This window comes from Halichoeres trimaculatus, unplaced genomic scaffold (genome assembly GCF_033239565.1).
Source record: "Halichoeres trimaculatus isolate MK-OKI-2021-1 unplaced genomic scaffold, fHalTri1.1 fHalTri1_scaffold_15, whole genome shotgun sequence".
NCBI lineage: Eukaryota > Metazoa > Chordata > Actinopteri > Labriformes > Labridae > Halichoeres > Halichoeres trimaculatus.
In genome coordinates this window covers 23,564,108-23,578,502 of record NW_027437193.1, presented here as the reverse complement: position 1 = coordinate 23,578,502, position 14,395 = coordinate 23,564,108, and the positions used below count along the sequence as shown (strand labels likewise).

Here is a 14,395-nt window from a genome sequence, read left to right as displayed (position 1 = left end):
CTTAAACAACCAATAAAGAGTCCTGAGTTTTAGGGGCCGTTTACACAACAACAGTTTTAGGGTGACACGCAAAAGTTTTGTTGCGTTTTGGCCTCACGTATACACAGAAACAGCATTTCAGCCGACCTGAAACACAAACTTTTGAAAATGGCCTCCTGAGTGGGATTTTTCTGAAACACTGCCAACACCTTTGCCGTGTAAACAGTAAGCCGACGTTTTCAGTGGAAATGCTGACGTCACACTCCGCTTCGCACGAGCGCAAACAACAGCACAACAGTACCATTGTTACAATTGTGCCTGTGCTGCTCAATCTGCTGTATCGTCTGACTGTCTTCATACAAAATGTGCATCTGTTGCTCCACTTTTTAACTTAGTATTCCCCAATACACCAGATGACCAGCTCAACTCTACTTAAGTGGAGATCTACCAAAAGCAGCTTCTGGACAAGACAGTTATAGCACCACCTACAGGCCTGGCATGCTTACTACAGCGTTTTCAGTCCCTCCACGTTTCCATGTAAATGCAGATTTTTTTCACTGCGTTTTAGCGTTTTCAGATAAAACGTTGTTGTGTATACGGGGCCTTAGGTCTCAGAGCAAAAAGCAACAATAGCTGGCTGTCAGACCTTTCCTGTAGGTATATAAGATCAGTTTCATATGTAAGGATGGGCCGATCACAGATCCCCCAAAATAAAGGAAATCGGCACCGATCGATCAATACATGTCTAGTCTGGATTGCTTAAAACAAGTAAAAGAATCTTCCAGTGGGGTAAGCCACAAAGTGGCTTTGTGTTGAATTGAGGACGCGCTGAAGATCATCTGCATTTTATGAGCTGGTTCATGGCCGAAGTCTGTTTTGGCATCACGTTTTTAGATCAAACCCAGTACAAAAGTAATAAACTGGAATTTAATCCAGCACATGAACTGAATCGACAGCCCTTAAAGTTAAAGAGTCAACAAGTCATCCTCAAGGCTCTGTTTTCACTCACACCTGGGTCACAAGATTACTTTTTAACTTGTGTTGCCAGGTGAAACATTGACTCTTTATTGTGTCTGAGAGTTCATATAACAGATTTAGATTTTATATTGAACCAGAAACTTTTCATTACCTTACAGTTGATGACTTCAGATATTTTCCAAACACTCTTTTACTTTTCCACTTCTCTAAGTTTTCAGTGAATCTGCAGGTGATGGTTTCCAAAGTTGTTTTTACTCTTGTTGCTGTCAGTGTAAAGTCCTCTCCGTCAGATGAGCGTGGTAGTCGGTTAAGAGCCTAGCCGTAACCCTTACCACAGTTTAACACTTTAATCACCACTATGTGTTTTTGTGTTGTGTATTTGCTGCACTCATCTTGAAGGTTTTAACCTCAGGTGATTTTAATCATCCTGTCACGTGTTCTTCTTCTAAATTCGCACACGACACAGATGACCTCGGCCCCCTGCTGTGTGGCCTGCTCATGGGTTGCTTGAATATTTCTCGCTGCATTCTTAAATCCCAAACCTTGATTTGTGCACTTTTCTGGCAGGAGGAGTCCATGTACAGTCAGAAATACAAGCCACAAACATGCAAAAACTGAAAAATGTGCCGTGTTTGAAACTTTTACTCAAAGCTGATTTCTTTCCCACCCCTTGATTAATTCAACAAAGTCTGTCTCGACGTGGAACTGATGTGAAATCAGGTTTTGTTGCACGAAACAAAAGATTTTACTTTCAGCCTAATTAATACTCAAAACGGTCTCAGATGAGACGAGCAGCAGATGAGATGACTGTTTATCAAATATGACACTGTGAAGTAACAGCTGCAGTAAACTCACAGAAGCCGAGCTGGGCTCAAGACTGTAGACAGAACATGACTGAGACCGACACCACGGGATCAGCGTGATCGTTTCTGTTTGTCCTGTCAAAATAAAAACTCTGTGTCAACTCACAAATATAAAGTCATGTCACTGAGTGGAGTTCCTCTCTTCATAGGCGTCATCTTTGAAATGACAAAACTCAGCTGAAAGCTTGTTTTGAGGAATGTAACCTTCAACCTTGTTTTCTGCACAGCAACAATAAGGTCCAGTGTTATTCAAACAGTTTTTCACAATGATCTGGTTCTTTTGTTTCACTGGAAACAGGCTGAAAACTAACAGGCTGAAACTCAATCCAATATCTATCATACCCCAAGATGACTAAAGTGTTGTTAAGGTTGAAGTTCAGGTGATTTATAGGATTGCAGACTGTCAGACAACATGTTTAGAATAAGCCCCACCCTCTCCTCTCCTCTCTGCTGTGTGTCTTGCTTTGAGTATCAGTTTCCTCCTTGTCTCTAGTTTGAAGATGAAGGTCAAAGAAAATACTCATCATGTGCCCTGAGTATCAGGAGCAACAACATGCAACACAAATAAAGAGACACTCATGTAGTTGAAGGTAAATAAAAGTCAGGACAGATGGTGTTTGCATAGACAGACACAAAGTAAAGTCACTGTAAGCTTTTACAACATACACTGTGTATAAAGATTTACAAGTACACCTGCTCTCTTTGTACGAGATTGATGCCAAAACCAGCCCCTCCTTTAAACTGTGTCTGATTTTATCAGTGTCATATACGCCACTGTTCTCTGCTCTGTTCTGTAGCCCTGGTGGTCTTTGCTGCTGCTCTGCCTGCCATGGCTTTTCATGTGTGCACATGGAGCATAGCATAGCATCTTTAAGCGTAGTTCTAAATCCTCGGGTGGACTCCACAGCGGAGCAGATCCTTTGGTGGGTTTGAAGCAGACTCAGAGTTACGCACATTTCAGTGACTCCTGTATCAGTTAATTCTGACATTTCCTGTCATGGATGAGCACTTGCACATAGATCTTCATGATCCTCTAAAGAGAGACAGTATGTTTGATGTGTTTCATGTGAAGTCTTCATGTTAAACCCATGTAAGGTGTTAACATGAAAGAAACATGCTTTAGGGGCTTTACTCAAGCCACCAGCAGGGGGAGCTCTTAACCTTAAGGATAATATTTGTGGAGCTTTCACATGCTCCATCTTTTTATACAGCCACTAGATAAACATAGAGCTGGTTTGTGTTTTTGTTTGTGTTTTCACAGGAGGAAGGATCAACCCTTTGCTCCCTCATACTTCTGTTTTTTTTATTGATGTTTTTTAAGTGTACACTCTCCCTGATCTATCCTCTCTGTCCCTCTCTCCACAGCTGAGCCTCTCCCACTCATGGACCTGTGTCGGCGTGCAGCCCGCCTAGCTTTGGGACGGGAACGTCTACAGGAGATTGAGAGCCTCCCGCTGCCCCAGTCCCTGAAAAATTACCTCCAATACCAGTGACTGACACCAGCAGAGCACACTGGAAACACAAGGACATCCACCTGACCACCTGAAAGTTTGAGGAGAGGAGTGAAATATAGAAGGTAGAGACGAGGAGCAGGTGCTGAAGAGGAAGACACAGAAAGAGCATCAACAGCTCTTCAGTTGATGGACTCACAGGAAAAGGAAGTGAAGCAGGTCTGAGCTTTCAGCACCAGCTTCTCTTTGATCTCCAGCTGCTTTTTCTTCAGTTTTTGACTCAGAATAAATTATTGATGATGGTGTCCCATCAGTGTTTCACTCACCCTGAGAGAAATCCCGTCCTGTGATGGCTTGGCGTGGATCACAGGTGACAGAGACTGGTGTAAAGACAAACACCGCCATCTAGTGATGAAAGTGAAAACTGCAGCGAGAAAGCACACTAATCCTTCCAAGGAGGCCTTTCTGACACACTGTCAGTGATCATATCGATGCTGTGGGGTACTCGAGTGTGTATTCATGGTCTTCACAAGCACAGGTTACCGGCTACCACGGTGTGTTAGCACTGGCTGTATTGTTACACCGGCTGACTTGATTTAAAGCTCACCTGTGCAGACACGAGTAAAGCCCTTTTCAGAGATGAACACACAGTCATTGTTCTGTAAATGTCTGATGTTTAAATAACTTTGAGAGGATGAAAGATTTGATGAGTGAGAAAGAGGTGTGAGGCTCCTCTGTAGCGGTGAGAAAAGGTGTGCCTGTGATGATCCTAAAACGTGTTTAAAATGCCTTTTAAGTCTTCATCGCTGCAGACAGCTCAGTTCAAGCTCTCACTCCTTAAATTCAGCATTAACTAATTTATTTTAATTATTTATATTTTTATGCTGCGTGTTGTTTTTCTAGTGACCAACAGCGAGGACAGAGTCGTGAGGCGTCACATGCTGCATGTCCTTCAAATTCATTGTTTTAACAAGCGATTTTAATAGAGACCACATAAATTAAAGAGGGTTTGGTAGGGCTGTTTGTCCTTGGTAAAAGTGCTTTTGTTATTTATAAATCACAAAAAACACAGCTAAACAGAATGAGTGGAGAAAAAATTAAATCTGTTAAATTTTTAGCGTAATAAAAATGAAATTACATTTTCCAAATGAGCCCCACTCTCTTCAGACCAAACAGGAAGACCTACTGAAGCAGAGACGCATGTTTCTGTATTTTAACAACTCAAACTAATTTAACTTTGGCGTAAAATGTATGTGTCGGAGTTCATGATCAGAGTTAGAAACTTAATGAGAAAATGAATTTGGAAAAGTCGTTAATGAAGGAGCAAACGAACATGAAACCCTTTACTGTGCCCGCTTTAAACTGCTGCAGCCTTAAAGTTAATGTGACTGGATTAAATAAAGAGCTGTTTGTGTGGGAAGTGAAGGAGAAACGACTCAGATCAGATTTGATTAAAGTCTGTCAGGACTGAAACAGGCTTCAACACAGAGACAAACAAGCTGAGTGAAGCTCTGCTCACACCACGTTAAATTATTTATCCTGAAGTCAGTCGGACCAAAGTGTGTGTGTGTGAGTGTGTGTGCGTGTGTGCGTGTGTGTGTGAGACAGAGCTCTGTGTGGTCACAGTATAACCAGTGCTAACATGCTGTTTGCAGTAAGAGGAGCCTCACCTGCTGCTGTAGCACCCTGCTGTAGCTCGCTGGTACCAGACAGGAGATCTGGCTTCTCCCGCACAACTGTCTTAATGACAACAACATAAACAAACAAACAAACAAAGAAACAACATAAACAGACAACATAAACAAACAGGGCCATGGCAGAATGGACCAGATTCACCTCCTCTGTACGAGAAGCTGATGGAGGATGATTAATAATCTGACCACACAGATGTGTGTCCGGCTCAGGATAGGAAACAGATAACACACACACACACACGCACACACACACACACACACACACACACACACACACACACACACACACACACACACACACACACACACACACACACACACACACACACACACACACACACACATGCACACATGCACACACACGCACGCACTGTAGACCAATCAACAACAATTTCTTTCTTTAAAAAAGGCTTGAGTCACTTTTAAAAAAAACTTTTGAGTTTGTATCTGACATAATTATTCTTATTCTTAATCTTGTGAGTGTCTGAAGCTGGCACGATGATGATGATGATGATGATGATGATGATGATGATGATGATGATGATGATGATGATGATGAGGATGAGGGAGGTTGAATAGGATGATGATAATTTATCACAAGCTAGTTGTACGTGTGTTTTTTTAACTCATCATCGATGGTTACATTCAGGTAAATTTATAACAGATGCTGGCGATGAAGGGAGAGAATCAAAAGTTGTTTCCTCAATGCTGCTTTTTATTATCATTATTATTTTATTATTTTTATTGTTATGAGTATTATTATTATTATTTTTATTATTTGTGATGGCTGTGTTCTAACCTCCTGTTTTCATCAGTCAGGATGTGGAGTAAAGGACGGTTCAGAGGAGTCGTAGAATGTACGGACAGATGGTTCAGATGAGTTGAAATGTGAATAAAGCCAAGTGAATTTGGAAAATGTCTCCAACGTGTTCTCTGTGTTTCTTTCTCTACTTTTAATCCTGAATAATGTTGAAAACATTTGAAATGAGTCCAAACACATTGAAAAATTCACCTGAAACACAATCAGAGCAGTCAGAGATCCAAGATTTGCTGGGTACTCTTTCTTTTTTTCTTTTTTTGGCTCCAGCAGGTTTAAATGAGCCTGATGAGCCTTTTATTCACCTGGGGAGTCCTTGGATGTGAAGTGTTTGGCTGTTAACTATCAGCAAGTGAACAGTTACTGGTTAAGAAAATAAATACAACTCACACTCTGCAGCAGCCAGTGTAAACGTTCAGAGAGGAAAGAACTGAAGGGCATCACGGAGAGGAGAAACAGACACAAGAGGAGGCCTGAGATGGACTCAGGGTTTTTGTTTCCTCAACACAGTGTGGTCACACTCTTCAGGACCACACACACACACACACACACACACACACAAGAAGAGGACACACGAGGAACAGTGTTGTGTGAGAGGTCAATAACCGGCGAGCAGTGTGATGAAGCTCCTGTATCCACTATCATCCTGCTGGGATGAAACCGACACTAACAGAGTCACATTATTGCACACACACACACACACACACACACACACATACACACACACACACACACACATACACACACACACACACACACACACACACACACACACACACACACACACACACACACACACACACACACACACACACACACACACTGGACAACTACCGTTTTATCTGTTTGCGTCTGTGTGTTATAGGAGCTAAGAGGGAAACTAGAAACTGAAAGATACTTTTATGTGTGAAATATGCACAGAATCAAATGTGGACTTGACAAAATTCAATAAAGCTTTTATTGGTTGTCTCACAATCCATCAAAAAAAAAATCTTGTATGAGCAGCTGTCAGAAAGGGCAAATGTTGTCCTGACCCTAATCCTACCATCGTAACACTTTCCCAATTTAAGTCGACTGGTCCTCCGTGCTGTGAGACAACTGGGCTAACCACTGCACAACCCTGCAGCCCCCAAACAAAGTTTTCCAATAAAAAAAAAACATAAGCTGTTTTTACAAGTGCCTGAACTTGGAAATCTTTTCCCCACATCTGTATTCTTTGAAAATTTTAAATTTCCAAACTTAAATTTCTGGTCTTGTTGATTTAAATTGTTTTTACACATGAGCAACACATGAACTTTGCTCCTTCCTTCTTTGACTGCTGACCCTCGACCTTCTCTGATGTGGTTTGACCTTCCTTCATTCTTCTGCCGGTTTTCCGTCTCTGTATGTCATCAAATTTTGAGATAAATAAACGGTAACAACGATAATTGAGCTATGATAGACATAAATTTAGAGATGATTTTAAAACCCACTACAGTCACTACAAATGACAGAATGGATAGATTCGTTAACACAGCGGTGTTATAACAGCATGAATCAAACAGGTCACAGTTGTGATTAAATTTACAGTGTTAGCATTTAAGCTGACTCAGCATTTTAACATGTTGTTCTTTTATCAATTTCCTGCCTTTTCTGTACATTTGTTAGTACTTTTATAGCCCCCAATTTCCACTGATTTTTACCATTCAAATTGTAAACAATTCAGTATGTTCAGAAGTGTGCTTGAACTTTTTACATTTCAATCCTTATACTTTTTAAAATAGTCAACATTGTCAACAGTCGTTTTACCATTAAAATGAATGGAGATGTTTAATCACTGTGGAAACCATGCAGCTAATTATACCAACCAATTAAAATAAATTCAGGAACAAAGACACACGTGTGGGTTTATCTGCCTCCACAGACTTTTCTCATTTTCTGCCTTCAGCCTCAGAATTTCAAGCATTTGCTGCAAGGAAAAGCAGTTTCTCTAGATTGATTTATTTTTCCACAATCTGACCAGAAGATAAAACGATCTGAGATTAAGAATTTCTGATTCCCGTTTTACAAAACATCAGATCTGATAACGCTTTTTTGAAGAGGCCCTTTGATTATCTGTAGATTGTATGAACTGAATAAGAAATTAACGTAATCTCTGTGATATTACCTGTTTGTTTCTGAGACAGAAATTTGAAGCAAATTGTCGGCAGGAGCCATATTGGAAATGGGGCGGGCTTTGAGTCTCCTCACTAACAGCTATAGGGCGCCTGCCTGTCAATCAGCTGAGCTGTGCCTCTGATTGGGTGAACTTGTCGTCTTCATATTTGCTGAACTGTTGAGTTAGAAAAAAGATCGATCCTCTGTACGGTGTGCGCCATTAGAAAAATTTACGGTGGACAGTCAGCTGATTTGTAGAAGCAACAACATGAATGCAAGAGCTACAACAGAAGGGAAGTGAGGAGGATAGTTTTCCCAGTGGAAAAAGAAAATTTGTGAAAGTAAGTAAACAATTTTCTTTTTTTACCTTCAGCTATAATAAATTTAGCTGTAATGTTAACGTTATTGATTCATGAAGCTGAATAGAAGATGATGTATTTTCTGGTACATAAAATAAATATAAGTACTATCAGAAGGTGAGACCACTACGAAGCTTTATTTATGATAGATGAAGTTTAAAAAGATAATCATTCACTTACTTTCACAACTTTTCTGTGTCTGTTGGGATAACCAACCTCTTTTGACATCTGTTGTGGCTCTACTTCTGTTGTGTTTTTGCGTTTGCATTCATGTCCTGGCTTTTGCAAATCATCTGACATCCACCAGCCACTGTAGAAATTAGCGTTTCAGAATGAAGTTAGTTTTTGTACCAGGCTGAAAATGTGTTTATGGAAAAAAAGCTTTGTTTTTCTTGATGTGTATTTGGTTTCTAGTTCTTCTGGATCTACACTCCACAAACTGCAGATTTTGACACGTCCTATTGCCTCATATTTTAAGAGGCTGACGTTTGCTTTAAACGCACACCTCACCTTCCTTTGTGCTCAAACTGGTGCTGTCAGCACTGTCTTAGACCGTGGAAGAAAGCCCATCCTCTGGTCCCTTTATGGACTATACATACCATCATTGTGAAGAAATTCAGTTCTGCCATGTAAATCATTGTTTCTGTGTAAACAAATAAAACACAGCCAGCTTTCTCCTTCCAGCATGTGATGACTGCTGACTGCTTTCCAACAAACACAATGGAAGCTCATTAATGGCGTACAGTAAGTCTCCTTCACACAGACAGAAGACCGAGGACAATGGGTAGAGTCTAAAACAAGTCTTTATTGGTCAATATACAGAGAGCAGTGGGATGACCCCTAAAGAGTGAGAAATCCCAACAGTTTTGTTTACAAAAAGAAAAAGAAACAGATATATAAAATAACCGTCTTAAACATTTTTACAGGGTTTGTTTTTATATGTAAAAGAATCTGTTTCTCTGTAATCTTTCTGAAGCACAATATGACAAAAGGTTGGCAAGGGAAACAAGGCAATTGTTTCACAATGATGACATCACAATCACAGGAGGTCAAAGGCCAAGAGAAGGAGGGGGATTAACAGGAGACGTATCAGTCACTGATAGTACAAGCATGACCAGTGAGGGGATTTCTCTGAGTAGAAAAGGAAGTGTGAGGAGGGATTAGGAGTTACATTTAAGCCATCTGAATGGAGACACACCAGTGGAGCTGTAATCTGGGACACTCTTCTCAAATCTGCAGGAACAGTAGAGACTGATTTATGAATGGATTATCTTCAATCTTCTGGGACCTGTTGTTTTAAAGTGATCTGAAGGGATTTATCAGGGAATACTGTAAGTTCCACTTTTCAGTAGGATAACTTAAAATAAAAAGGGGTGGACTCAGGCTTGATCACAGGGAGAAAGACGACTATACCTGGCTCAGGTAAATACTTGACAGTGATTCGTCAAAAACCATGCTTTAACAGTAACAATTTCTCAACAGCACAAGTAACGCCAGGTGATCACACCTCATATTTTTTATCAAACCCCAATAAGAAGACCAGTGTGTTAAACCTCTTCCTGTTGACACTGTGGTAAAACAGTAATCACCATCCTCAGCATCAAGCTGAGGTCCTGCTCACCCTGTCAAGGTTATAACTGCACACCCACCTGCTCACTATACACAGTCCTTTGCATACGATTCAACAATACAGCTTTTTTACAGTGTAGTCTGAGCTGTTTACACTTTTTAATCTTTCCCATTTGAGTATCTAAATTGCTCCAATAAAAAAAGTGGAAAAACAGAAATTAAAGATGTTAAAATAATGAACTTTGTCCTGATAAGAAGTTTACCAAAATCATGAACATCCCTCTGACTTTAAACCCTTCTCACAATTTACGTAATAAATAGTCTTATTTGGAGCATATTTTTTAACTTGGACTTTGTAACATTAAAAAGTCTTGTTCAGGTTGTACTCTGATGACCAGAACAATGTCAGACCAGAACAATGTCAGACCAGAACAATGTCAGACTGCTTTTGCTCCTTTCACTGGTCCAAGAACAATTATCCTGCTGTTTTAATGTGTGTGTCAAACCAGCATCCCGAGCTCTTCTCAGGATGTTAAAGAAAAGACACTGTGAAAAACTGAAATCTAGGCAAGCGTTTTTGTCTGATTTTTAATTAAAAAATGTTGTATTAAACTAAAAATGAGCCACATTCCCCTGACAATTCAAGAAAAATGTCTTATTTCAAGGTATTGAAAGATAGAAATAGCATAAACTTTGAAGACTAAAAAAAAATCTTCCAGCGGAGTGAAAAAAAAAAGTAATTTAGGTTGATTTTATTATATGTTGTTATTTAAAGAAGTTAAACCAGCAAATTTTCTTACTCCACCTGCAGATTTGTTTTAAGACTTTCGGAAAAATCAGGCATGATTTTCTCTCTTAATTACCTGAATAAAATGTAATTTTTTAGACTTGTCATATGAATGTGTCTTATATTAAATCAAGTACCCTTTTTTAATAAAAACGAGTTATAGACACTTTTACTTGATTTTAAGATGCTGTGAGGAGGATCTGTTTTAATTGGACTGCCTCGCCACCTTCTGGCCCAGAGTCTCTGCACACTGTTGTAAAGATGTGACTTTTAACCAGACGTGTTTGTTTTGGAAATGAATGGAGATCAGATCTTCTTACCACTCCTTTTTTTTTTGTTCAAGACAACTTTTTACCAGGGACATCACGCCGAGGTATTAATCAGTTACATAGAGCTACAGTTTGAAATGTGACATCAAGCAAATGCTGAAGCAGCCGGCTATATGTTAGCATGACTGTAATGTGTAACGTTAGTGAATAGTGGTTAGCTATGTCCTGCCAGTCATCCACCAATCAGAGCTAACGTAACCTCACTCTTCATTTTATTGATAGACTCTCAAGTTTGAACAGACCACTGCAGAATAACTGCTGACTGTGGGTTGGAATGAACATTATCACAAACAGTTTAGCCCCTGCGTTAGCCTTTAGCTCAGTAAGCAGTTAGGCTCCTGTGTCCACCATCACTACAAAATTAATCACAGAAATCATTTACAGCAGAGAAAAACACAGATCTCTCTTCTCGCCACTAAACTTGGTCAGCTGGTATTTTGTTGTCATAGAGACCGGGACTTGCTGTAAATCATTTCAGTCCTGCTCGACCCGAATGGGGAGCTAAGTAGTAGCATTTATGAATAATGATGAAAAATGTAAAGTGTGGACAACAATCAGGCGTGCGTCTTAGAAGGGAGACTTTTTCAAGATCACTTAAAAACTCCTCAAAGCCCCTTTAAGTTTTTTTCTATACAACACTGAGTTGCATCATGGGAAGGACAGTAAAATAATGCCATCTGAGCCTTTTTTGCATATTTGATTTATCTAACAAATCCATCATTTATAAATGGGTCAGATCCCTTGAAAACAGTCACTGCAGGAGTAATACTGCATTGGATCATTGTCTTTTTGACAGGGCTCAACATCAAGAAAAAGACTATATTTTAATTTAAAAAAAAAAAAAAAAAAAAAAAATAATAATAATAATAATAATAATAATTCATTCATATTCATGTGTAATTATTCATTTGCTGACTGAAAAAGATCCTGCAACAGCAAAGGCTACAAGATTGACGTGCTGCACGGATCAATGTAAAAAAAAAAAAAAAAGTAATAACATTGTTTTTAAAGTATTTTAAATGCCACTTAAGTTGATGATACACTGATTATCTCTTCCTTAAAACACTTGGGAAATAAAAAAATGCAAATATTTCATAGTTCATGGTGTGGAAACAAAAATTGTTAACTTTTCTCTTCAGTGTCCAGGCCACAGACCTACAGCAGGTGGGATGTGATTAAAGAAAGTTAATACAAGAAAGATGACGTCAGAGGACACACACTGGGTGAAAGAACAGTTTGTTACACTTATACCTAAATGATACATGGACACACAGGCTAATGGTTATGTATATGACTGCTTAAACTCTTAATTACCCTTCATATTGCTGATCATTTCTAACAATAAAATGTAATGTAATGTAAGCTGGACATGTGTAACATTTAACACAGAAAAAATGACATAAAAGCTTGTGTTACCTTGGTGTGAATGTTTCACATAGAAAATCTGAATTCAAGTTAATTTAATTTGCAGACTTCAAGCCAATTGAGTACAAAACACACATTGTGCTTGTTTGGTATCCACTGACTGTGATGTGAAGACTAATGGACAGACAGACAAACAACACATTTTCCAGCACAGTTGCACTACAGACAAATCTGTAATTCCAACTTTGTCCAGCAGGGGGAGATGTCAAACTAAAAATAACAGTAAAGATTCAGTGTGTTTTATTTCCAGCAAATGATTGTAGATATTTTTTCTGAGAATTTGTAGGAGTGTTTATGTTTTTGTGATGAGATTGTAAATGTGTCTGAAGGTGTGTGTGTGTGTGTGTGTGTGTGTGTGTGTGTGTGTGTGTGTGTGTGTGTGTGTGTGTGTGTGTGTTTGAGTTTAATAGAGAGGACAGGGATAAACATGTCATAGTGTTTGTATGTGCCAGTTTTAGTTACTGTGTGTGCTCATGTCTTCAGTATGTTATGGAGGAACTGTCCCACTCAGGTTTCCCCTTCTTCTTCCTCTCCTTCACCTCCTCGTCTCCCTCTTCATCTTCATCACTGTTGTCGGACTCAGCACTTGTCATCGCTTCCATTTGTTTGTCTTCCTCCTCTTCCTCTTCCTCCACCTCACACTCTCCTTTTTCATCTTCATTGAGCGCCTGAGCTCCCCGTATGTTCTGAAAAAAAGATGTTACAAACATCATGGACGTTTGCTCTTAATCCTCTGACCTTCTCGTCTTTAGTCTGTGGCACACTGAAAACAACAACAGTGACATGATAAATCATCAAACCTCCATTGGATTGACAGTGATGGTGAGAGCAGAGCTATCCCAGTCTTCCTCGGGGTCTTTGACACTGTCCTCATCTTCTCTTGACCCCTCTTGATGTGTGGCATGGATCCTGTAAACTCCAATGACTACAATCACCACAAGGGCGGCGATACACACCACAATAACTACGGTGGCTGCTGGAGGTGCTGTTCCTGGGGGAGATGGAGATACAGAAACATACAAAGTTAGGGGGTATCTGACATTCTCTCTGGTATTTATGATGTTTTTCTTCCCAACAAACCCAGAGATTTGTCGACAGGCAAACTCTAAAAGCCTCACTTTGAAACAACAACAACAAAAAGGATGTCTTAAGAAATGGAAATCAAATGTCTGCATTACAGTTGGACTGTGGCTCTCTGAAATCAATAGCAGTGAGAGAAAATAACTTTCAGCCAAGGAAAACGATTGAAACTGTTTTAAGGTACAACAAACCTCTCTGAAAACCCCCATGCTGCATGACTCAATGTACGCTGTACAGTCTGCGGTGGACATGTGCTTTTTTTCATCATCATAAAGGTGAGAAGTTAACCTGTTTGTCCATGTTAACTCATTTAAATTTTGTGTCCTATTGACTTCATACACCAGCTTCCCTTTTCATCCTCAGTAGTCTGTTTGTAACACTCTGGGTGAAGAATGTAAACTTCAGTCTTAGGTGTAAAGATGCTATGAGGAGGATCTATTTGACTTCACTCCCTCGCCACCTTGTGGCCCGTAGTCTCCCACACTGTCGCAAATTACTTTTAGCCAGATGTGTTTGTTTTGGAATTAACTGGAGATCAGATCAAAACAAATTTTCTTTGTTCAAGTCAACTTTTTACTGGATACAACGCACTGAGGTAAGGTATTTATCAGTGCAGTTACAAAGCGCTATGGTTTGAAACGTGACATCAAGCAAATGTTGTAGCAGCCGGCTATATGTTAGCAACATCTGCAGCCTGGTGCTCCAACGTATGTGTAGGCTAACGTGACAACAAGTAAACAGTTTGTAGTAGTTTAGTAGCCGTTTATATTTAGCACAGCTGGCAGCCCGGTGCTCTAAGACGTGTCTGTAATGTGTAACGTTAGTGAATCCTGGTTATGTCCTGCCAGTCATCTACCAATCAGAGCTAACGTAACCTCACTCTTCATTTTATTGATAGACTCTCAAGTTTGAACAGACCACTGCAGAA

General features: G+C 39.7%; 2 protein-coding genes across 3 annotated transcripts in view; one reads left to right on the top strand and one right to left on the bottom strand.

Annotated features, from left to right (window-relative positions):
- LOC141803886 (SPRY domain-containing SOCS box protein 4-like) overlaps positions 1-5,306 on the top strand; it is a 94,013-nt gene extending 88,707 nt beyond the window's left edge. For both annotated transcript variants that reach the window (XM_074687937.1, XM_074687938.1), the window contains one exon: positions 3,186-5,306. In XM_074687937.1, coding sequence (XP_074544038.1) covers positions 3,186-3,313 — 128 coding nt within the window. In that variant the 3' untranslated portion in view covers positions 3,314-5,306. The remainder of the gene's footprint in view (positions 1-3,185) is intronic.
- A 5,070-nt stretch (positions 5,307-10,376) lies between these two features.
- clstn2a (calsyntenin 2a) overlaps positions 10,377-14,395 on the bottom strand; it is a 245,459-nt gene continuing 241,440 nt past the window's right edge. Inside the window, exons 17-18 of the mRNA XM_074688978.1 lie at positions 13,188-13,378; positions 10,377-13,073 (exon numbers count right to left, since the gene is read on the bottom strand). Coding sequence (XP_074545079.1) covers positions 12,867-13,073; positions 13,188-13,378 — 398 coding nt within the window. The 3' untranslated portion in view covers positions 10,377-12,866. The remainder of the gene's footprint in view (positions 13,074-13,187; positions 13,379-14,395) is intronic.